The sequence below is a fragment of the Thermothelomyces heterothallicus genome, assembly GCF_042370625.1.
Source record: "Thermothelomyces heterothallicus CBS 202.75 unplaced genomic scaffold P884_scaffold_1, whole genome shotgun sequence".
Lineage (NCBI taxonomy): Eukaryota > Fungi > Ascomycota > Sordariomycetes > Sordariales > Chaetomiaceae > Thermothelomyces > Thermothelomyces heterothallicus.
In genome coordinates, this window is record NW_027192562.1 from 2,879,665 (window position 1) to 2,901,433 (window position 21,769).

General features: G+C 57.1%; 7 protein-coding genes across 7 annotated transcripts; 6 read left to right on the forward strand and 1 right to left on the reverse strand.

Annotated features, from left to right (window-relative positions):
- Positions 1-1,028: 1,028 nt before the first annotated feature.
- P884DRAFT_13128 (uncharacterized protein) lies at positions 1,029-3,176 on the forward strand. The gene is made up of 5 exons (XM_069437202.1): positions 1,029-1,595; positions 1,720-1,815; positions 1,874-2,521; positions 2,578-2,704; positions 2,759-3,176. Exons 1-5 carry the CDS (start codon positions 1,218-1,220, stop codon positions 2,956-2,958), a joined length of 1,449 nt encoding a protein of 482 aa, XP_069302170.1. The 5' UTR covers positions 1,029-1,217; the 3' UTR covers positions 2,959-3,176.
- Positions 3,177-5,455: 2,279 nt separating this feature from the next.
- Positions 5,456-8,374, forward strand: P884DRAFT_274428 (kinase-like domain-containing protein; the record flags this gene model as incomplete). Its single annotated transcript, XM_069442717.1, has 5 exons — positions 5,456-6,241; positions 6,304-6,503; positions 6,560-6,719; positions 6,772-7,510; positions 7,575-8,374. 5 exons carry the CDS (start codon positions 5,456-5,458, stop codon positions 8,372-8,374), a joined length of 2,685 nt encoding a protein of 894 aa, XP_069302171.1.
- Positions 8,375-9,850: 1,476 nt separating this feature from the next.
- On the forward strand, positions 9,851-11,076 carry P884DRAFT_190330 (uncharacterized protein; the record flags this gene model as incomplete). Its single annotated transcript, XM_069437507.1, has 4 exons — positions 9,851-9,914; positions 9,981-10,105; positions 10,171-10,743; positions 10,801-11,076. The coding sequence occupies 4 exons, from the start codon at positions 9,851-9,853 to the stop codon at positions 11,074-11,076; spliced, it is 1,038 nt and encodes a 345-aa protein (XP_069302172.1).
- Positions 11,077-11,940: 864 nt separating this feature from the next.
- Positions 11,941-12,693, forward strand: P884DRAFT_189260 (uncharacterized protein; the record flags this gene model as incomplete). The annotated part of the gene is made up of 1 exon (XM_069437426.1): positions 11,941-12,693. The coding sequence occupies one exon, from the start codon at positions 11,941-11,943 to the stop codon at positions 12,691-12,693; it is 753 nt and encodes a 250-aa protein (XP_069302173.1).
- Positions 12,694-12,901: 208 nt separating this feature from the next.
- Positions 12,902-13,345, forward strand: P884DRAFT_274431 (uncharacterized protein; the record flags this gene model as incomplete). The annotated part of the gene is made up of 1 exon (XM_069442718.1): positions 12,902-13,345. One exon carries the CDS (start codon positions 12,902-12,904, stop codon positions 13,343-13,345), a length of 444 nt encoding a protein of 147 aa, XP_069302174.1.
- A 199-nt stretch (positions 13,346-13,544) lies between these two features.
- On the reverse strand, positions 13,545-16,137 carry P884DRAFT_215732 (uncharacterized protein). The gene is made up of 2 exons (XM_069439280.1): positions 15,374-16,137; positions 13,545-15,310 (listed from the first exon to the last, which is right to left on the reverse strand). Exons 1-2 carry the CDS (start codon positions 15,905-15,907, stop codon positions 13,664-13,666), a joined length of 2,181 nt encoding a protein of 726 aa, XP_069302175.1. The 5' UTR covers positions 15,908-16,137; the 3' UTR covers positions 13,545-13,663.
- A 387-nt stretch (positions 16,138-16,524) lies between these two features.
- P884DRAFT_326603 (uncharacterized protein) lies at positions 16,525-21,361 on the forward strand. The gene is made up of 4 exons (XM_069445482.1): positions 16,525-16,863; positions 16,946-17,049; positions 17,112-19,397; positions 19,514-21,361. Exons 1-4 carry the CDS (start codon positions 16,572-16,574, stop codon positions 21,263-21,265), a joined length of 4,434 nt encoding a protein of 1,477 aa, XP_069302176.1. The 5' UTR covers positions 16,525-16,571; the 3' UTR covers positions 21,266-21,361.
- Positions 21,362-21,769: the final 408 nt, after the last annotated feature.

The following is a 21,769-nucleotide window of genomic DNA, read 5'->3' on the forward strand; positions in this document are numbered from 1 at the left end:
GCTACCTTTCTGCAGTCTGTACGGCTTACTTCGTAAAGACATAGTTAATGTTCAAGGTGATTTGGAAGTTAGTGCTACTTTAAGGTGCTGTTCTTGAGCTAGGTACTATCCACTTGCTACCGTCTTCCCAGCGGACTACTAGTACTTGCCATACTTAGGGTTCGCACTCGAGTACTTGTGCTGCTGTGCTAAAAAACACATTGATAGGGGAAAGTGGGAAGGCGGGCAGGTCCCCTCCACCCCGAGTCAAGGGACAGGGCATGGTACTATGGCGCAGACGGGTTCCATGTGAAATGCTGGTGAGGGGCTGCCGCTATGACCACCATGAGGACCGTTCGTCCTTTCTTTCAGCGTGCTCGGGCGCCAGCTAGTGATGCTCAATCCCAGGCCAATGGCACAGTCAAAATTCCCCCTCCTTTGAGCAATGCCTTTGGTGTTCTCCCTCTTACACCCTTTCCCTTGACCTCCTTCAACCACCGAGGAGTTCTGTCGCGCATCCTTCTGGGTCGGCCGGTGCTGTTTTGATTTCGGAGGCTCTCCTCCTTTCTTTTAACGGCCGGGTTTTTTCCCTCTTCTTTTGTGGTTCTCTCCTGCTCATCTTCTTAACCATTGTCATTGTCGGTCGTCAATCCAGCCTTGTCTTATTCGTCGCTGTCTCCTCACGGTTCCAAACACAGTTCGGGTTTGAGCGTCTACATTCCGTGCTTTTCAGTCGCACGCCAACTTCAGTCCTGGTTTTACTGTCCGGTCCTCTCTCTGGAACCGGGCGACGCTGTGCTCCGCTAGTAGGCGACATACACAGTGCAGCTGCGGGTCTGCAATCCCTATCAGACGCTTAGGTCGGCAGGCAGCTGTCTTTCAGCTGCGATTTTTTAGAAGCGACCGGTTGAAAAACAGCGAGATTCGCAAGCGCCAGCCGTTCTTTGCTCTTGCTTTTTTCCATTCGCAGCAACAGGGCATCACTGCTCGTGGATCGGCTTTGCGGAAGGTACTCAGAACTGGCACGTCCTGCTTCCTGCTTCCTTTTTCGCTAGAAAAAGAAGGTCGAGGTCGCCGAGGTCCCTTCGCGCTAGCACGTCCCGGAGCGACTGTCTGCAGCAACCGTCTCCTCAGTGGGGTTTTACGTTGCCAAGAACTACCCTTGGGCACATCTCTCCCATTCGCCGCGAACATCTTCCTCTTTCCTCCAGCAACTCTCGACACAACTACTCCCAAAGATGGCTGATAACGGTCCCCCCACGACCTCTGGTCAGCTTCCGCCGCCGCCGCAGCCCAACGCGGGCGCGCCTGGTTACGAGAACGGCCAGAACTCGGGCTCCAACCCGTCGCACATTCCCCCCCCGCCTCTGCATATTCCGCAGAACACGAACCCGATCCCGACCGCAATCACTTCGCCGATGGGAGGTGGCGGCGACAAGAGCGGCATCATGTCTCCCGGCAGTGGTGCTCCCTTCGGTCGCCGCGCTGCTCCGGAACCCAACAAGCGTGCGCTGTACGTTGGTGGCTTGGACCCGAGAGTCACTGAGGATGTCCTGCGTCAGATCTTCGAGACCACCGGCCATGTCCAGAGTGTCAAGATCATTCCGGACAAGAATGTAAGTCACAACTGTACCAATCCCGCTCCTGATGTCACTTTCCATCGATTAGTGTCTCTCTCATTATCTTCTACTCGTTCCCCTTGTCGTCGACTTGCCTGCTGATCGGTCTGGGTGGTTTTAGGCCAAGGGCTACAACTACGGTTTCGTTGAATACGATGACCCCGGTGCCGCCGAGCGTGCCATGCAAACCTTGAACGGCCGTCGTGTTCATCAATCGGTATGCATCTTGCGGCAGAATCGAATACGCATTGGCCATGCTAATAGGCACCCCACAGGAGATTCGCGTCAACTGGGCTTACCAGTCCAACAACAGCAACAAGGAGGATACCTCGAACCATTTTCACATTTTTGTCGGCGATCTCTCCAACGAGGTGAACGACGAGGTTCTTTTCCAGGCCTTCTCCGCCTTCGGCTCCATCTCCGAAGCTCGTGTCATGTGGGACATGAAGACTGGCCGCTCCCGTGGCTACGGCTTCGTCGCTTTCCGCGAACGCGCGGATGCCGAGAAGGCCCTGAGTTCCATGGATGGCGAGTGGCTCGGCTCCCGTGCCATCCGCTGCAACTGGGCCAACCAGAAGGGTCAGCCGTCGATAGCACAGCAGCAGGCTATGCAACAGATGGGCATGACCCCGACCACTCCCTATGGTCACCACCACTTCCCTACCCACGGCGTTCACAGTTATGACATGGTCGTCAACCAGACGCCGGCTTGGCAGACCACCTGCTACGTTGGCAATTTGACCCCCTATACCACCCAAACCGACATCGTTCCGCTGTTCCAGAACTTCGGTTTCGTCGTCGAGTCCCGTTTCCAGGCCGACCGCGGTTTCGCCTTTATCAAGATGGATACACACGAGAACGCCGCCATGGCTATTTGCCAGCTCAATGGGTACAACGTCAATGGCCGCCCCCTCAAGTGCAGCGTACGTGACGAGCAACTCCATCTCTAGTGGAAACCTTGAAAGCTAACCAACTGTAGTGGGGCAAGGACAAGACACCGAACCATCATCAGCAGTTTGACCCCCACCAGCCATACAGTCCCCAGAGCGCGCAGACCCCTGGTTATCCCGGCACTCCCTCGACCTACTTCAACCAGTATGGTGGTGGTAGGTGCTCCCGTGAAGCGCTTGCTCCGGGCTCGGTGGCTAATGTTTGCACAGGTTCTTACGGCCCAGGCCAACAGCCAGGCTACGCTGGACCTCAGGCTCAGTCGCCGGCTGCCTACGGCGCCCAGCCCATGGGTTACAGCGGTCCCCCGAGCGCCGGCGGCTACGGCCGTGGTCAGCAGTCTAGTGCGCAGTGGAACCAGCCTCCGCCGGGCCAGAACTTTAACAATGGCTTTTCTGGCTATCAGGGTTAGAAATCCAGACAGCAAGGCCGTCGCTGATTGTGCCACCTGCAGACCGTTCTCGACCTTACGTCGGCTCTCCCACTCAAGCCTGCACTGATGCTGGAGCGTTACAATTTCTTCCAACGACGGGACGTCTTTTCATGATCTGAGAAACCTTTCTGGCGGTCATTCGAGTTGATTTTCGGGAATCTGGTCGGGAAATTGAGCGTCTTTGCTTCTTCCATTGAGGTGTATTACGTTTCTCTCTTGCTGATTGCGTTACTCGTCGTCGTTGTCGTTATCGTCGTCTCCGTTTCCTCTTCATGTCTGCAGTGATCCCCCCTTGGGCATGATCTGATCAGTTACTTCTTCTTCGCCTCTCTCATCTGTTGCTGAAACTTCCACAAGTCTTGAAGTGAACTTTACGCGCTGTGTTCTGCCTCAATTTCTCTTAGGTGGCGGTGGATGGCACCTTATCCAATCATGGCAAACGCTTTCTGCCTGGCCGGTCGTATTCTCTTTGGATGGAACGAGGCCAAGATTTCTGGTGTCCCGCGACTCTGGCAGCGTCTGCTTGCTCTGGCGCAACAGGTGATGCTCTCTTATTTCTTATTTCTCAGTTTTGATGATACGGACGGAGTCGAAAAAACTTTTTTTTTTTCTGCGAACGTCAGCCAAACAAACGCCGCCGAGGTCAGTTAAGCTCACAAGGATTATTGGGCTTAGGATGGGAACAATTTGGCCAAATTTCCAAAGCCAGGCATGCATCTTCGCGGGGACGGGGAGGCGTGGATATTAAACATTCGGGTTAACGAGGGGTTAACGAGGTGTTCCTGAAAGAGGGGGGGGGAGGGGGAAGAAGATTGATTCAATTATTATGGATAAAATCGGTGTTTTGGGCAGAAAGAATTGAAGCGTGTTGGCTATTGCCATTTACTGTTTGACAACCATGTCCCCGTTTCTCCGTAACACCGTATAATTGATCTGTTAGAATTTGTGGAGCGTTTGCAGTGTAATGCTCGCAGTAGGTTAGTGTGCTCATATGGGCCTTGGGCGCCAAAAACACGAAGTTTGTAGGTACCTCATGTATGTACCTGGTAGGTATGTACATACATGCAAACCTCATTCAAGTAATCCGTACTGGAGTACGGATGATGTTGCGGATTATTGGGCAGCAATTCGTGCGCCATCTCACCAACCTCGAAGGCCCGTCTGAGACCCGCTGAGAGGGTAGCCAATAACTAGACGAAAAACCATCCACCACCACCACCACCCAGCAGCCCCTACGTTGGCCCGCCCGGCGCGGGGCATCAAACGCCTAAACCCCGTCTAGTGCCACCGGTGATTGGACGGGGCTTATTTTACTTCTCTTATGTTTTGCCACTGGCTCTCCGTCGTTCTCTTGCGGATTTTCATGGCAAATAGGGCGAAGGGAAAGAACAAGCTTCACATACGAACGTATATGCAGTTTCTGGAAACACCATGCAATGCAATGTCTGAGCCGGACGAGGTGCCAAGAGAGCTCGCTTGTCGCGAAGTCGGAAAAAAGTTACAACAACAGACGAACAGAGCCGGACGCAGTATTACTTAAGGTGATGGGTCGTTTATGAGTGTCCCAGATGTGCTTCGGACCAGCTGTCGTCCCATCAGGAGGGTAGTGCGGACGCACATAAGCTCTGAATTGCGTCTGTTGTGCTCTATCTTAGCCTTGAGTCAGAAATGGCAAGGCATTAGGGAGATTGCCGAGCTCAAAACCGGAAGCAATAGCCGCTTCTTCGCATTGAGTTCAGAGTTCTAGAATCGCAGCGAGCTACGGAGAAACAACTAGCTCCAACAAAACGAGTCTTCCCCCATCGCCGCTCGCTGGGCCCTTGTGTCTTTGTGGTTTTCTTGGACCAGTGGCAAAGACTTCATTGTGTATGTGGCCCGAGTAGGACCAAAAAGCGGCGCCTGTTCGGTCTGGCACTACCCACTACCTGAACGACTAGGACCAGGGGGTTGACTCGGTGCTTGGTGGCATCGATTTGCGAGGAAGTGTGGGGTGTTCGATCGGGCGAGGGACCTTGGCCCAGTATCGCTTGCCATCATCATCATCATCATCATTATCAACCTGCAGCTTTGGTGTATCTCATTTTCCTGCCTGCACACGTCAGACGATTTCGCACATTTTGACCAAAGCTGGTCTTGTTCTTCTCGAGAGCGGGAGACTGTGCTCTCCGTTGTTTTGTTCTTTTTTTTTTTCCTTCGGTCGACCTTTCAACGGCGTGCGGGTTGCGCTCAGAGCTCCTGCCAAACGCGTCCATCCAAGCGCCCTCTACCCCTGCTCGAAACCTTGGCTGACTGCGCAGTGTGCCGTGGCCGACCCGCTTTCTGGCTGAGCGGGTCCCCCTCCCTCCGCACCACCAGACGGGGAGGAGCCCAAGGACCCCAAACTCGTTTACCTTGACCTTGCTTGCGACACATCCAACGCAAACCTCAGAACACGCAACCCGCGAGCGTCGCCCTCCCGTTGTTTCCAGCAGCAGCCATGGAGCAATGGCAGGCGTACAACGACCCTGCCGGCGCCGGCGGCCCGCGACGATACAATGGAAGCACTGGCAATCAGATGTCACCCCGAGACTTTGGTAGCAGCGGCCAGAACCCGGCGCAACAACCCCCGGCGGGCTTCAAGTACGATAACTACCAAGGCGGCCTAAACCCGCACCAGACGACATCGTCAGCAGCATCGCCCATGTCGAGCCCTCATCTGCGCGACGGTAACGGCGACGTCCCGATGCAGGACTCGCACGATTCCTACGGCAGCCTGAGCACCAGCGCCAAGTACCCCATGCGGCCCCATCATCAACACCATCTCTCGAGCGGCCGCACCGCCAACCTTCAGCAAGAGCCCTCCGCTGCCGCACAGCGATACTCGCCCATGGAGGTCATGTCCCCAACGTCACCTTACGGCCCCAAGACGGCCAGCTCCGGCCAGTTTTCGCAGCAGCCCGCGCATAGACAATCGCCCACCCGCTCCTCGGACTATGCCCCGCAGCAGAGCCCGTACTACGGCAGCCGCCAGGCAGCTCCTCAACTACCACCCATCAACCAATACGCCAATAACCAGGAATCATACTCGCCGTCGGCCATGACTCCCATGGATGGCTCATATACGGACCCAAAGTCGCCCAAACGAGCCCCGCCGCAGTCGGCCACGCATGACAGGGGGCCGGTGCCCGAGTTCAGGCGCATCCGGGCGCCGACCGACCTGAAACCCAAGGTCAACGACCAACCGCCGTTCCGACGAGCGAATCCCGAAGGCGGCTTCATCAGCGTCAGCAACTACCCCGGCGTCCCGTGATGTGTGTCGCTACGCGATACTGACAGCTATGACAGCCCCTGCAAGCGCTTACCGTGCAACTCCCCGCCACTTACCGGATCTGTAACCCCGGGTTCAAGTACGAGTCGTCGCGCAATCCACGCCGCGTCCTGACGAAGCCGAGCAAGGGAGTGAAGAACGATGGCTACGATAACGAAGACAGCGATTACATCCTATACGTCAACGACATCCTTGGTTCGGAGGAAGCTGGACACAAGTATGGTGTTTGAACCCTCCTGATGTGGGGGCCATGGGAGCTGACTAGTCGCCTAGGAACCGGTATCTGATCCTGGACGTTCTCGGCCAGGGTACCTTCGGCCAAGTCGTGAAGTGCCAAAACATGAAGACGCAGGAGGTCGTCGCCGTCAAGGTCATCAAGAACCGCACGGCATATTTCAACCAGAGTATGATGGAGGTGTCTGTTCTTGATCTGGTACGCGCCCGCGGTGCCGTTCTGGATGACTGTCGGTGCTGACACGGCCCAGCTTAACACCAAATTGGATAAGAACGACGACCACCATCTGCTGCGGCTCAAGGACACATTCATTCACAGACAGCATCTGTGCTTGGTGTTTGAGCTGCTCAGCGTGAATCTGTACGAGCTGATCAAGCAGAACCAGTTCCGGGGTCTCAGCACAACCCTTGTCCGCGTCTTTGCTCAGCAGCTCCTCAATGGATTGGCCTTGCTGAACAAGGCAAGGCTGATTCATTGCGATCTCAAGCCGGAGAACATCCTCCTAAAGAACCTCGAAAGCCCGATCATCAAGATCATCGATTTCGGTTCCGCATGCGATGAACGACAGACGGTCTATACATATATCCAGTCTAGATTCTACCGGTCGCCTGAGGTTCTTCTCGGCTTGCCGTACTCTTCAGCCATCGATATGTGGTCGCTGGGTTGCATCGTTGTCGAGCTGTTCCTCGGCCTGCCCCTCTTCCCGGGTTCATCCGAGTACAACCAGGTCTCCAGGATCGTCGAGATGCTCGGAAACCCTCCAAATTGGATGATTGAGATGGGCAAGCAGGCCGGAGAGTTTTTCGAGAAGAGGCAGGACGAGTTCGGCCGGCGGACTTACCACCTGAAGAGCATGGAGCAGTACTCGCGCGAACACGGCGTGAAAGAGCAGCCTAGCAAGAAGTACTTCCAGGCGAACACGCTACCCGAAATCATCAAGTCGTACCCGATGCCGCGGAAGAATATGAAACCGTCGGAAATAGAGAGGGGTGAGTTGTCGCTTTCATGTTGGTCGGGAAGGGGAGAATTCGAACTGACACCCTTTGTGTTCAGAGATGAATAACCGCATCGCCTTTATCGATTTCGTCAGGGGTTTGTTGACCATCAATCCGCTTGAGAGATGGTCCCCGCAGCAGGCAAAATTGCACCCTTTCATCACTCAACAAAAGTTCACAGGCCAGTTCGTGCCACCCATGAACCTCAAATCGAGCGCTTTGAACCGGTCGCCGGCTCCTGGCACACAACAGCAGCTACAGGCTGAAGCCCTGAGCAAGCAGAGGGCGCAGGCTGCTCAGGCCCAAGCCCAGGCAAGCACGGCGGCACAAGGGGCCTATGGGTCGATGGGTCCGGTACAATACCAGCAACAAGGCCACTCACAGCAACAACCGCTCTATGGAAGCAACAACATGTACACCCCGACAAACACGCACCCTGGAGCGCCGCCACCATACAGCGGCCAGCAGGGCGGATACGGCCAGATGGGTATGGGACAGACGGGGGTGCAAATGCCGCCAGCCAACTACACCCAGTCCAATATGTACGCCCAGCAGAACCGACCCAGGCAGCGTGCCTCAACAATGGAACAACAGCAGAGCGGCATTCCCGCCTCGATTCAAAGGGTCGCCAGTCATCTGGATCCCAACCAGCCCATTCGACTTCAACCAAGCCCTGCTTATTACCCTCCGCCTCCAGAAGGACTCGCCGGCATGGACCACCAGACTTCAAACAGGCAGCCGAGGAGAGGAAGCCGAGCGCAGCAAACGGGTCGTGGCAACCGCGACTTTATCCGGAACCTGGAGGAGCGGACGCTGGAGGAAGGGTTCATGGGCAGCGGTCAGAGCCCGTGGCATTGAGATTGCTCCGGGCGAGCAGGGCGGCAAAACTTTTTATGTTACTTGGATATTACATAACGCGAGGACTTGAGAGTGGGAAGACGGGGCATGACGTTATGGGATTCCCACTGACTGCGACATTGCAATTGCCATTTCCGGTGTTCGAGAGTCGCTTCTTGATTGCTTTACTTGCCTACCCGCCTGCGGGCCAGATTTTAACGTTGCATCGTTCGGATCATTTAACATGCAGGTCCATCCCCACCGTCTTGATCTCGAGGGAATCTACCTAGGAGAAGATGGATAGCGGAGGCAGTGGAAAGATCGCCATAAGCAGGGATACAGGTCGACAGCCGCAGCTGCGTTGTGTGACCGTCTCGACACCCGGCAGCAAGTGAACGACGCCGGCCAGCAGCGACGGCCATGACATGAAACGGATGGCACAAAAAAATCAAGGGAGGAAGCGGTTTGCTCGGCACGCCTGTATCCCGCAAACGCGGACAAGCATCGGGAGTGGTGGGAGATTAACATGCAACTTTCGCTTCCATTCGAACCATCGGGGTAGATGTACGCGCGAACGAGAGAGGAGCCTGTCTCTGCGCGCGCGGGGGTGGGATTAGGAGGGATGAGTTCAAGCAGGTGCTGGGAAGGACCATGGAGGAATAGGGGAGTGCAGACGCATTTGACTTGTTGTTCTCAGTTTGTGGCATCCATATCCTTTCACTTCACACTTTTCATTCCGAAGAATGGAAGATTGGGTGGCTCGCCCAGATGCTGCTCGAGTCCGATGATACGAAACCGGTGGATATTCGGATATGCCGAGTCGGTGGTTATCTGAACGTAGTATGGTTGGTTGGGTTTGCCCTGTCCCTAGCTAGCTCTTCCTACACACATGAAGCACTTGTAGGAGAGAGAATGAGAACAAGCAGTCTCAAACGATCTGCAGTAGAGCTAAACTGCCTCCACAGCGAATGCGCTAGGGAGAGAAGTGTCGGTCTCTCAAAAACATTCGAGAACATCAGTGGCAGCAACCATAAGGTATGGAACCTAATACCAAATCTGTGTGTGTACGGTGTACAGTACGGTCAAGGAGGGGACTGCACTACGGAGTACCCGAATATAGTGTAATCCGTTCTCCGTACATAACTACTGTATGTAACTAATCCGGACACTACTTCAATAAGTACTTGGGTACCTGGCGCCGAACCGGGGGAATGGGGCTAATGCCAAGAACCTTGGATTGACCCGCTGGAATCTTAGCTTCGATCAGTTGGCAGGGACCCTGGCCAAGCAAAACCTCGCCAGCGCGCTAGAAACACGGTTCGGCTCGACCGCATCAATTGTTGAAGATCCGCCGCCCACTTGGCCGACGCACTTCCCAAAGGCTTCTTACACCACGACGTACTGCTTTTTACGCGCGCAGGGAGCAACTGCTACCAGCGGTTTCACTTTCACACAAGTTCATACGTCGATTGGCCGACCGCGTTCGATTCCGGCGCCATGGCTACCAACGGCAACAATAGCGGCAAAGTCGCCGTCGACCTGGAGAGGATGATTCATGAGGGTATGTATCTGCGCGCTCTATACCTGGAAGCCGAGAATTGGGATTTTTAACGAAAAACATATACAGCCCGCGATCGCAGAAAGAATGAAGAACTCGCCGCCAAAATCTTCGGTAAGGGCCGCCGCTCAAGCACTCCGGCCTCCAAAGCAACCGCTGCCGGCAGCCTCGCTAGCCGCGCCGGAGTGAAGAAGGTTTGGCTCCTCTTTCAGTCGCTCAACCGAGTCGTCCAAACGTACGCCACTAATGCCGCATGCAGCAACGCGCCGAACCTGCCACACGGCCTCGCCACAGCACAGGCAACATCGATGGCGAGTGGACGCACGATTTGCACGAGACACAAGCGCGGGGACCCAAGGCCGGCGGCAAGGCTAGGGGTAGCGGCGCCGGTTCTCTCGCCGCGCGCATCACTGACCCGAACGCGCCGCTGACCGGACCCGCGAGCCACAAGCGTCAAACGCGCCGTGCAGCCCAGATGGCGCAGGCGCTGATAAGGTCGGAGCTACAGCAATCTCAAGGCCAGCAGCGGCGAGCGGATGAGACGGCGCCCATCAATGGCGCAATTCCGACAGAGCCAAGAGCGATGGCGAAGCCGGCTACCACGTTCAACAAGGGCATCACGATCCGCGGTTTGGCCGGCCCATTTGTTGTCATGGCGCAGAACTTCGCCCCGGGCACGACGGCGGCCGACATCGAGAGCGCCATGACCCCTGTCGGGGGCATCATCACCAGCTGCCGGCTGGTAAAACAACATCCGATCGTGATCGCAGAGATCGTGTTTGAGAGCAAGGAGGGTGCCGAGAACGTGATCGCCACATTCAACAACCAGACAGTGCGTCTCCTCCCACCTCCCTTCTCGCACCTCATCGCTGTAAGCTGACCATGTCAGGCCGACGGCCGCGTCTTGAGGGTCTACCCGAAGATCGGGAACACCCCATCCATCCCCCCCACGCAAACCGCAACCCGGCCGCCGCCCGACAACGGCGTGGTGATGGACGGCTCCTACGGCTTCGATGACCCGATGGATGCGGATCTCAACACTGGAAGGCAACCTCCCACGGGACCGGCAGCAGGAGTCGGCGGGGGGTTGTACAGCGACGGTCTGGTCTCGGCGAACCGCCGGGGCCGAGGCTTCAGCAGGGCGGGACGCTTCGGTGGGAGATAGTTGCTTCTCTGCCCTCATTTTCCGCCTATTATTGCCGCCGCTACGATTTCGGACCTGCGCACCTTGACTCATGTCGGATTACTGACTTGCGGCCATTTCATCCACCTTGCACTGGCTGATGGACAGAAATGGAATGCGGAAAAAAACACTTGCACACAAGGAGGTTCCATTGTGCCAAATTCGACGGCGTACACTGGCGTTACCCGGTTTAAAACAACTAAGGAACGAGAGAACGACGGACGGGCGGGTGGTGTCACCACCCCTGCAATCAATTGGACAAATTGCGGACGGTGAACAAACATGCGGTCTTGTTGAAAGATCGAGGATAACAGATACGGCAATTGCTTCGGCTGACCATCAGTAAAAGGCCAGCGCACAGCTCATGACCATTTTTTTTTTGCGACTTGTGGAAAGTGCGTACTGGCTAGGACTCTGGCTGGCAGAGGAAGAGGAAGAGAATTGTTTACCCATCCTGCAGCCCCTGGGTTTCTCAAGCAGCACCTTCCCGGCTAGGCATACATGGTGATCCGGTCTCTTTCCTTGAATTTGACTGCGCGAGAAGGCAGTGCACCTTCCCCAATCCCATCATGATTGGATTGTCTTCTGGTAGTCGTGACTTTTGCCATCCAGTTTGTTACACTGGACCCGGTAGGCACACTTGGATCGCCAAGTCAATGCCGTTTTTCTTTTTTTACGTCGTGTTTGGCGTCCCGAATCCAGACCATTGTCTAACCATGCCCCTATCACATTAGCAAGCCGGCCAGGCCTCGCGTTGATATCATTACATTGGGTTCGTCCCTTTTCCTTTCAGTCTTAACCATTGTATTCCATTCGACGTGGTATCGAGTCCGGAGCATGGCAGCGATGTCGAGCTCCCGGGACTTTGTTGGCCTAGCTGAACAGGCAAGCCTCCAAACGAGCCGCTCTCGGCAGTCGATCGCGGCTTCGCTCCGTTATAAGGCATCGTATTTCCTCAGTCGTGGCGGTACAATCAACACCACCACCTCCAACGACAACGACAACAATAGCACCACGGCATACAACAATCCCCAGACCTTCCAACCGCATCCGTTGAAGAGCACGCGCGGCTGGTTCCGCTCTGTCGGCGCTCGCTTCCACCGTCATAGTCATGCCGCTCTCGAGTCGTCCGAGAGCTCCCACGACATTCAGCTAGAGCTAGAGGAGAACTTGCACACAACGAACCTGCCCTCGTCGTCAGAAACCACGTCATCGCGGTCGCCGCCAGCAAGACGTCGGCCCTTTCGGGGACGTCTCAGGCTGCATTCTCTGCCTGCGAGGTTCCGTCGACGGGGTGATGCGCGCTTCAGCCGCCCATCGTCGCTCTCCGACTCGGACAAGGAAAACTTCCTGGCCATGACTGTCCCGCCAGCGCATTCTAGGATGCTTTCCAACGCAGGGAGCTGGAGTTCGTTTCGATCTGGCGTTCAGCGGGCTGTTCGAGGTAAGCCGGGTTTAGCCGCTCACCTTTCCATCAAGGTGCTAAAACAAGAACCCAGAAGTGGTGGATGGCAACTTTCGCTTCTTCGAGGACCGTTCCTTAAGCGGTCAGTATTCCGTCGACATCTTCACACCATGCACACACAGCACCTGTGCTAACCCGTCTCAGGCATTGAACTGTCCCGGCCAGCGGCCAGGCCCCCCTTACGAACCTTGTGGACCATCACGCCCGCTGATTCTTCCGAGTCAGTCATACCTCCTTGTCCCCTTTGTCTCGAATCTCCCAGCAGCTGACACTCTCTTCCTCGTACTTTGCAGCGGCCATAGCCACCCCAGCCAAACAGACCAGACCACACCAGACTCAGAGATGCAGCCCGCGCCACAGACCCCGAAGAAGCACCAACTCGTCTCCCCGGACCGGTCCCCGCGTTTGTCCCTAGCTGAGATCATTGTTTCTCCTTCGACCGGCGGCAGCGAGGCGGATCCCTCTTCTCCCGGTACTCTCACCCTCTCCGGCTCGACGATTGATTCTTCGCCGGTCGTAACCCCCCCAAGTCCGTCCAGCTCGGCCAGTCCGAGTCAGGCAAGCTTAGCGGCTGCCGAGATTGACGGTGTGGTAGAAAGCGATAGGGATGAAGATGAGGAGAACCTGGAGGAGGCGATTGGGGGTCAATACGTGGGTGCTAGGGGATGGGCCAATGAGGGTCAGCGAAGGTTCGTGGAAAGGGGCCGGAGGGGTGTGGTTGTGGATGAGTTGGTGAGGGGGATGGCTCGGACGCGAGTGGTGCCTCCCGCTGGCGGGCTCGTTTAGTTGGAAGACTTGCCGGAGGAATAAAGGTCTCGCGGCGTGCGGGTGGGAATTGCATGCTTCAGGAATATGGTTAGGACTGGGGGGTTTGCGAATTGGCTTCGTAGTGCTTATGAGGTTGTCTCCATACATCACGTCGCTTCGAGACGGAAACTTCTCTTGCAGGCGAACATGCTTTTTGCGAACATGAACAACACGGTTTCTCCCTTGCAAGTTGTGTCGTTTGACGGTATTATTTTTATTTTACATAGTCCAAGCTCATAATGTACACTGCTATCCTACAGCATTCTCGACAGCGCCCCAACGAGCGCGTCTCGACTTTCAGGACGAGGAGGAGGCTTCACCAGCGGCCTGCCGAGGGGAACCCCGCTCGTACCGTTCCTCCTCCTCCAAGACGGTCCTGCGCTCCTTCTCCTCCTGGGCCGCCGACCCGCCGGGGTACATGATGCGCATGTACCGCTCCAGCAGCTTCTGCAGGACGATGCGCCGCGCCCGCCACAGCTTGACCGCCTCCCGGTCCGCCATGCCTTCCTCGTTGGTCACGCGGTCGATGCCCGCGATCATGCGCCGCGCCGTCGCCGAGATCTCCTGCATCGACCCGCGCTTGCGGTCCAGCTCCTCCTGCGGGGACCGCGTCGCCGCCTCCGGGTAGGACAGCGAGCCGGTCAGGATCCGGAAGGGCTCCCACATGTACGAGAGCGCGGTGATGATCTGGGCGCCGTGGCCCGCCTTGCCCGTGAGGGCTCCTTCTTTTTGTGGCTCTGGTAAGCCGGGGGTCAGCAGCTGCTGCTGCTCCTGCTGCTGCTGCTGCTGGTCCGATCGTTCTTGTTGCTTTTGCTGTTGCTCTTGTTGTTGCTGCTGTTGTTTCGGGGACGATTCGTAAAAGTGTCGGGTGCTGCCGCGGGCGACCTGGAGGAACAGGCGCATGGCCAGGGCGTCGGGGTAGCGCTGAGTGGTGATCATGACCTCAAAGATGCGGCAGGCGTGCTTGAAGGCGTGCCTGTTGAGGTTGTCGCGGATGCAGGCCGTGAAGCCGCGGCGGAAGGTGAGCGGGGTGAGCAGGGTGGTCGGCATCGATGCGATGAGCTCGGCGACCTGACCGCTGGCGTGGCCGGTGGTGAGGACCCGAAGGTACCAGTTGTAGGAGTACTGGTCTGGCGTGACCTTGAGGACGTTGGTGAAGTAGCTCCAGTACTTGCCCGCGCTCGACGTTCTGCGGGTCGCCGCGAGGACGTTGAAGATGAGAGCCAAGGTCTTGTTTCCGGGCTTGGCATAGAGGGGAGACTTGTCCGCCCTCGACTTGGCCAACGCCTTCCGGTCCTTCGGCGACATGTTGCCTGCTTCGACGGTTTGGCCTTCCGGCGCTGGCAGCTTGGCGGCGTCCGGTCCGGCGTCGGCTGAAACGTCGGGAAGCTTGACATTGGGCTTGTCGAACCTCGGGATCTTCATGGTTTGCTCGAGGAGTTCCAAGACGCTCTCGTTGTCCTTGTAATCGCCCATTGCAAGTACCCGACCCATGGCAGTGACCAGCGGTTCGTCAATGATCATCTTGGCGCTCCTCCAGTTCGCGATGACGTCGGACCAGATTGCTCTCGCTCTATGAATGTTCTTCTGGATCTCCCGCTTGACCTCGGCGTCGATCAGCCCCAGATTGGCGCTGCCCACCTTGCTCGTGTCGTATTTCAGGGCGTTTAACACGATGGTGTAGGTATGGGCATCAGGGGAACGCATACTCCCGTTGCAAGTCGCCAGGACCGTGAAGAGGCTCTCCAGGTCCCCAGCACGTGCGCAGACCTCGAGGACGGCGTTCATATGGATCGTGTTGGGCTTGAGAGGGCCATACTTGATCATAAAGTTGTAGATTCGGGTGGCTTCCGAGACGGCGAGCTTGGGATGGGGAGACTCTGCACAGCCGCGGAAGATGATGGTGTACGTCTTCGCGTTGGGTATCTGGGCACGCTTCTTCATCTACGCGGGAATCAGCAAAAGGGGACAGCCGCGGGGGCCATGGAAAGAAGCAGGAGTGCGTACCTCGTTATAGAGCTTCACGGCCGCGTGAAGGCGGTGGTTCTTCATTAAGTAGTCGATCAGATGATTCCAGCTGACCTCGACCTTGTTGTTGCGGCTGGCCATGCGCGTCGTCATGAGCGCCTCGTCAAAGCGGCCCTTCTCAAGCACCTTCGCGACATGCTGAGCAATGTGATAGGGGTCGGTAGTGAGGCGAAGGACTTTTTGAACCGAGGCTTCCAACTTCTTCTCATACTTCTGCTTCCCATACTCGTCGCCCTTCGTGTTGACGTTATCATACGCCAGGTCCCCATTGTTGTCACCGGGCGACTGGGTCCCGGAAGGCTTGCTCTCCTTCGGCGAAGGATGCTGCTCGGCGGCTCGTATAGCATCCTCGACGGCGCGACGCTGGTCTAAACTTGGCCCATTCGCAGTGTATGCTCGCCGGCCGGATACCGAAGTCGTGGCTATCTGCGGATGGCTCAGAAGACGGGATGACCGAATTCGGGTTCCGCGCGAGCTCGTGAGGCTTCGAAGGCAGCCCCGACAGACGAACATGTTCGGCGAGGGGGGTTTGCCCTTGCGGGGGGCAGAGTAGCAAGACGGGACCGCACAAAGTCGTGCGCTGCTTGTGGCGTCGCGTCAATTGCGTGCGGAATATTTTATTCTTCCTCGCAGATGAGACAGATGAGAGTTGGCCGCGTTCTTCGCAGGAGCTGGTGACGGCAATGGCAACGTTGCGAGGCTGGAGCCCTTGTTGGACTTTTGCGCTGCTGCTTTCTCTCTTTTGGCGATCCTTGGCGCTCAGCTACATTTTTTCTTCCCTCTTTGCCTGCCGGGGAGATTTTGGAAACGCAGGGGTGTGGGGCCAACCACGCTTACAGAGTAGGTAACTACCTAGTACGGATTAGTGTATGATAACTATCCGCAACACTACAGAGTACAACTAGTTTTACAGGGGTTACGCGTCGCCAAACGCGAAAGTCGCGAAAAGCGCGTTCACCGTCAAACTCGCTCTCAATTAACGAATGAGACCCGTGCAATGCCCCCCGCAACCCGCAATACAAACCAACAACCCACCCTGTGTTCTCTTCTTGACAATTGGGGTCGACGAAAGCATCCAAAGAAATTATCCCAGAGTCCATGTCACCAGACTGAGTAGTCGTGCCGTCACCCTCTCTCTTGCCCAGTCACACAATAGAAGCATCCCAAAGACACGAACATGCCCAAAGCGAGCAAGCGCGACAAGTTTGCCGAGCTCCGCGCTCTGCGCCAGGCGGGCAAGAAGAAGTTCGACACGTACGAGGTGGAGGACGCCCCGGCTCTCTATGAGGAGGTCGACGAGGACCAGTACAAGAAGATTGTGCGAGCCCGCCTCAACGAGGACGATTTCGTCGTCGATGACAACGGCGAGGGGTATGCCGACGACGGCCGCGAGGAGTGGGACCGTGTGCAGACGTACTACGACTCCGAGAGCGACGATGCCGTACCAGTACGCGGGAAGGACCGCAAGTGTAGGAACAGTCCCTCGGCACGCCGCCATTGGCACGCGCTCTATAGATGGCCCATCCAGCTGACGGTTCCACTCCCATCTAGCCAAGAAGCAACGCGACGATGAGCAGGCAAAACGAGACGCCAACGACCGGGACATCTCCGAATACTTCATGAAGGGCGTTGCCAAGGCGCAGTCCAAGCCCAAGGTCAGTGTAGCCGCAGTCCTCGTCTCCACCGCCGCCGTGCCGTTGACCTAACGCGGCGCCAGTTCATCAAAACCGAGGATGACCAGAAATTCATCGACGACCTCCTTGAGGAGGTAGATGCGAACGTCCCGGTGCCCGTATCGAGGATATCGAAGAAGAGGGACAGGTCGGCCGAAAGGAGGAAGACTCGACCGCTGTCTCCGCCGCGAGAAGCCCGGCAGCCAGCGCCCAAGAAGACAAAGATGCTGGATGGCAGCGCATCGTCGCCCTTGGCCAGCGACGTTGCCATGATTGAAGACGACTTTGTGCCACCTGCGGCTGTGGAAGACGAGCCTGCTGCGCCCGTCGACGTGGTCATGAGCGATCCTGCGCCGTCTTCGCCCGCCGCAACGGTTGCCGAGCGGAGAATACAGCCCAAGGTGGACGCGGACGAATATGACAATGACGATGACGACGACGAAATGATAGAGGTTGCGCATGCTGACGCCGTTGTTGCCGCAAGCGTCAACTTATCCGCCTCGAAACAAATCAAAAACGTCACCAAGCCAGACCCGGCCCCGAAGAGCTCGTCGCCTGTCAGGGCGCCGGAGAGTGCGGTCGACGCATCCTCGTGGAACGGCATCAACGAGAAGCTCAATGTCATCAGCAGCTCGCAACCGGAGGCCAGGAGCCTAGGCAAGATTGACTACAAGGATGCCATCGAGGAAGACGGGAGCTTGAACATGTACTGGACCGACTACACCGAGGTGAACGGCAGCTTGTGTCTCTTTGGAAAGGTCCTCAACAAAAAGACCGGCCGCTACGTGAGCTGCTTTGTCAAGGTTGACAACATCTTGCGAAAGCTCTACTTCCTTCCCCGGAAGCACCGAGTGCGCGGCGGCGTCGAGACGACGGAGCAGGTCGAGATGATGGACGTCTACCAAGAAGTCGACGCCATCATGACCAAGATGAACGTCCAGATGCACAAGATCAAGGCCTGCACCCGAAAGTACGCGTTCGAGTTGCCCGACATCCCGGCCGAGGCTCAGTACCTGAAGCTGCTCTACCCCTACACCAAGCCCCCCCTGGAGCTCGGAACCAAGGGCGAGACCTTCTCGCACGTCTTCGGCACCAACACATCGCTGTTTGAACAGTTCGTTCTCTGGAAGAAGATCATGGGACCATGCTGGCTCAGGATTGAGGACGCAGACTTTGGCGCCCTGCGAAACGCGTCACACTGCCGGCTCGAAGTGTTGGTTGAGCATCCAAACATGATCGCGCCGATAGGCGAGAGCGAGAGCGAAGACGCGCCTCCGCTCACTCTCATGAGCATCGCTCTGCGCACCACGTTCAACACCAAAGAGAACAAGCAGGAGATCTTGGCTATCAGCGCGAGGATCTACGAGGACGTGTCACTCACGGACACGACCCCCGCCGATAAACTGCCCTGCCGGACCTTCACCATCGTCCGGCCGCAAGGGAATGCTTTCCCCCTCGGGTTCGAGAAGATGGCCAAAGAACGGAGAAAGGGGCTGATCAAGCTCATGAAGCAGGAGTCGGATATTCTGTCCTTCTTCCTGGCGCAGGTCGATCTCGTCGACCCTGATGTCATTCTCGGGCATCAGCTCGAGGGCGTTGACTACAGCATCCTGCTGAACCGCCTCTACGAGAAGAAGACGCACCAATGGTCCCGGCTAGGGAGATTAAGACGATCCGCGTGGCCGTCGTCCATCGGAAAAGTCGGTGGCAACGTCTTTGCGGAACGCAAGGTCATGGCTGGCCGCCTGTTGTGCGACCTCGCCAACGATGCCGGCAAATCCGTCATGTTCAAGTGCCAGTCGTGGAGTCTGACAGAGATGTGCAGCCTCTACCTCTCGGGTGACAACCGTCGGCGGGATGTCGACAACGAGCACGCGCTCAAGACGTGGGCCGCCTCCAAAGAGGGCCTGATGGACTACCTATCGCATGCCGAGACCGACACCTACTTCATCGCCGCCCTGGCCCTCAGGACCCAGATTCTTCCGCTCACTAAGATCCTCACCAACCTGGCAGGGAACTCGTGGGCCAGGACGCTTACCGGCACCCGTGCAGAGCGCAACGAGTACATTCTGCTCCACGAGTTCCACAACCAAAAGTACATCTGCCCGGACAAGCAACCCTTGCGGGGGCGGGGCCGCTTCGACGAGGAGAACCAGGAAGAGGACGGCGGCGAGGGCCAGAAGAAAGACAAGTACAAGGGCGGTCTCGTTTTCGAGCCCGAGAGGGGGCTCTACGACAAATTCGTCCTCGTCATGGACTTCAACTCTCTTTACCCATCCATCATCCAGGAGTACAACATCTGCTTCACCACGGTGGATCGGACGTCTGTGGTGAGTATCTCGTCTTCATCATCATCGTCGTCGACTTCTTCTTCTTCTTTTTTCTATGTTTCCTCTCCTCCCTCCTCCCTCCTTCGCTCGCTTCAGCACACAGCTAACGATACCAGTCGGGTGATGAGGAAGGAGTACCCCCCGTCCCAACCGTCAAGGAAGAAGCCATCCTTCCTAAGCTCATCAGGAGATTGGTCGAGCGGCGGAAGGTAGTGAAAGGTCTGATGAAGTCGCCAAATGCAACACCCGAGAACATCGCGACCTGGGATATCAAGCAGCTTGCCCTGAAGCTGACTGCCAACTCCATGTATGGCTGTCTCGGGTTTACCAAGTCTCGCTTTTACGCAAGACCCCTGGCCGTGCTCACCACGTTCAAGGGTCGTGAGATCCTTCGCAGCACCAAGGAGCTGGCCGAGAGCCTGAATCTGCAGGTCATCTACGGCGACACAGACTCCGTCATGATCAATGCCAACGTTGACAACATGCGCGATGCGCTCAAGGTCGGTTCTGAGTTCAAGAACCAGGTCAACAAGCGGTATCAGCGGCTCGAGATCGACATCGACAACGTCTTCCGCCGCATTCTCCTCCAAGCGAAGAAGAAGTACGCCGCCATCAACATGGTGGAGGTCAACGGCAAGTATATCGAGAAGATGGAGGTCAAGGGTCTCGACATGAGACGTCGCGAGTACTGCCCCTTGTCGAGGGAGGTCTCGAAGCGCATCCTGGACGAGATCCTCTCGGGCGAAGACACCGAAGTCTCTGTCCAGCGCATCCACGCGTACCTGCGCGAGATCTCGGGCAAGATGCGCGAGCAAGCGATCCCCCCTTCCAAGTACATCATCCTCACCCAGCTCGGAAAGGCGCCCAAGGAATACCCCAACGCGGACAACATGCCCCAGGTCCAGGTCGCCCTCCGCGAGCTCGCGCGCGGGAAGACGCTGCGAAAAGGCGACGTCATATCGTACATCATCACGGGCGACAGCAAGACTACCTCGGAGCCGGCCGCCAAGCGCGCCTACACGCCGCAGGACGTGCTCAAGCCCGACTCGGGCCTGACCCCCGACGTCGAGTGGTACCTCGGCAAGCAGATCTTCCCCCCCGTCGAGCGCCTCTGCGCAAACATCGTCGGCACCTCGACCGCCCAGCTCGCCGACAACCTCGGCCTCGACGTCCGCCGGTACGTCAACAACGGCGCTTCCTCCTCCAACTCGTCCGGCGGCAAGCTCGATCACGAGATCCACCCGCTCCAGTCCCAGATCCCCGACGCGGTCCGCTTCCGGGACTGCGCCCGCCTCACTCTGCGCTGCCGCTCCTGCAAGGCGAGCGCGCCCTTCGAGGGCCTCGTCGGCTCCGCCGACCGCGTCACCCCTTCGGGCGTGTCCTGCCCCAGCTGCAAGGCCATCCTGCCGACCCTCTCCATCGTCGCCCAGGTCGAGAGCGCCGTGCGCGCCCAGACGGCGCGCTACTACGAGGGCTGGCTCGTCTGCGACGACCCGAGCTGCGGCAACCGCACCCGCCAGATGAGCGTCTACGGCAGCCGGTGCCTGGGGCCCAAGGGGCTGGGCCGCGGCTGCACCGGCCGCATGCGCTACGAGATGAGCGAGCGGGACGTGTACAATCAGCTGCTCTACTTTGCCTCGCTGTGGGACGTCGATCGGGCCTTGGAGCGCGTCTCGGCTTCCGCCGACGGCGGCGGCGAGGCCCTTCCGCCCGGGGAGCTGAGGGACAATATGCTCGTCCTGGCGGACCGCAACAGAGCTAGGTTTTCCACCGTGAAGGGCGTGGTGGACAAGTACTTGGAGAAGTGTGGCCGGCAGTGGGTGGCGATGGATACTCTGTTCTCAAAACTAGGACTCATGGTCTCTTAGAGAAGAGAGAGGTGTGCTGGGCAAGAGGCTGGAATGTACATACAATCAGTCACCGGGTGATGGTCCTTTTTTCTCTCCTTTGATGTCTTGTCTCCCTTTTTTTTTTTTTTTTTTTTTTTTTTTTTTTTTTTGGGGGGGGGGGGGGGGGGGGGGGGGGTTGGGGGGGTTTTTTTTTTTTTTTTTGTGGGGGGGGATGGTGGGGGTTTGGGCATTGGGTCGGCAATTTTGTTGGCTTCATGGAAATGCGTGCATGTTTTTGAACCCTACCTTCAAGCAATGAGACACGATGCTGCGCGTTATCTGGATCTGCTAGACTCGATTCTGTCACAGACACGTTGTTGGAAGCACATACCACCGGGCGGAGTGTATGAGAAGGATTTCTTGGTGGAAGGCGAACAATCTGGATTAGGCTCACCGACTCCAACCAACAATAGTAAATATATCAAGGGACGAGGAACAAAGGTAACTTGACCGTTATCAAGACAAGATGGCCTGTCTAATGCC

Bases quoted from the DNA above. Each gene is read 5' to 3' on its own strand.
- P884DRAFT_13128 (XM_069437202.1), top strand. From the start codon at position 1,218: ATGGCTGATAACGGTCCCCCCACGACCTCTGGTCAGCTTCCGCCGCCG. The intron at 1,596-1,719 runs GTAAGTCACAAC...GGGTGGTTTTAG, and splicing joins AGATCATTCCGGACAAGAAT to GCCAAGGGCTACAACTACGG. The intron at 1,816-1,873 runs GTATGCATCTTG...GGCACCCCACAG, and splicing joins GCCGTCGTGTTCATCAATCG to GAGATTCGCGTCAACTGGGC.
- P884DRAFT_215732 (XM_069439280.1), bottom strand. From the start codon at position 15,907: ATGTTCGTCTGTCGGGGCTGCCTTCGAAGCCTCACGAGCTCGCGCGGA. The intron at 15,311-15,373 runs GTACGCACTCCT...ATTCCCGCGTAG, and splicing joins CCGTGAAGCTCTATAACGAG to ATGAAGAAGCGTGCCCAGAT.
- P884DRAFT_326603 (XM_069445482.1), top strand. From the start codon at position 16,572: ATGCCCAAAGCGAGCAAGCGCGACAAGTTTGCCGAGCTCCGCGCTCTG. The intron at 16,864-16,945 runs GTAGGAACAGTC...ACTCCCATCTAG, and splicing joins ACGCGGGAAGGACCGCAAGT to CCAAGAAGCAACGCGACGAT. The intron at 19,398-19,513 runs GTGAGTATCTCG...TAACGATACCAG, and splicing joins CGGTGGATCGGACGTCTGTG to TCGGGTGATGAGGAAGGAGT.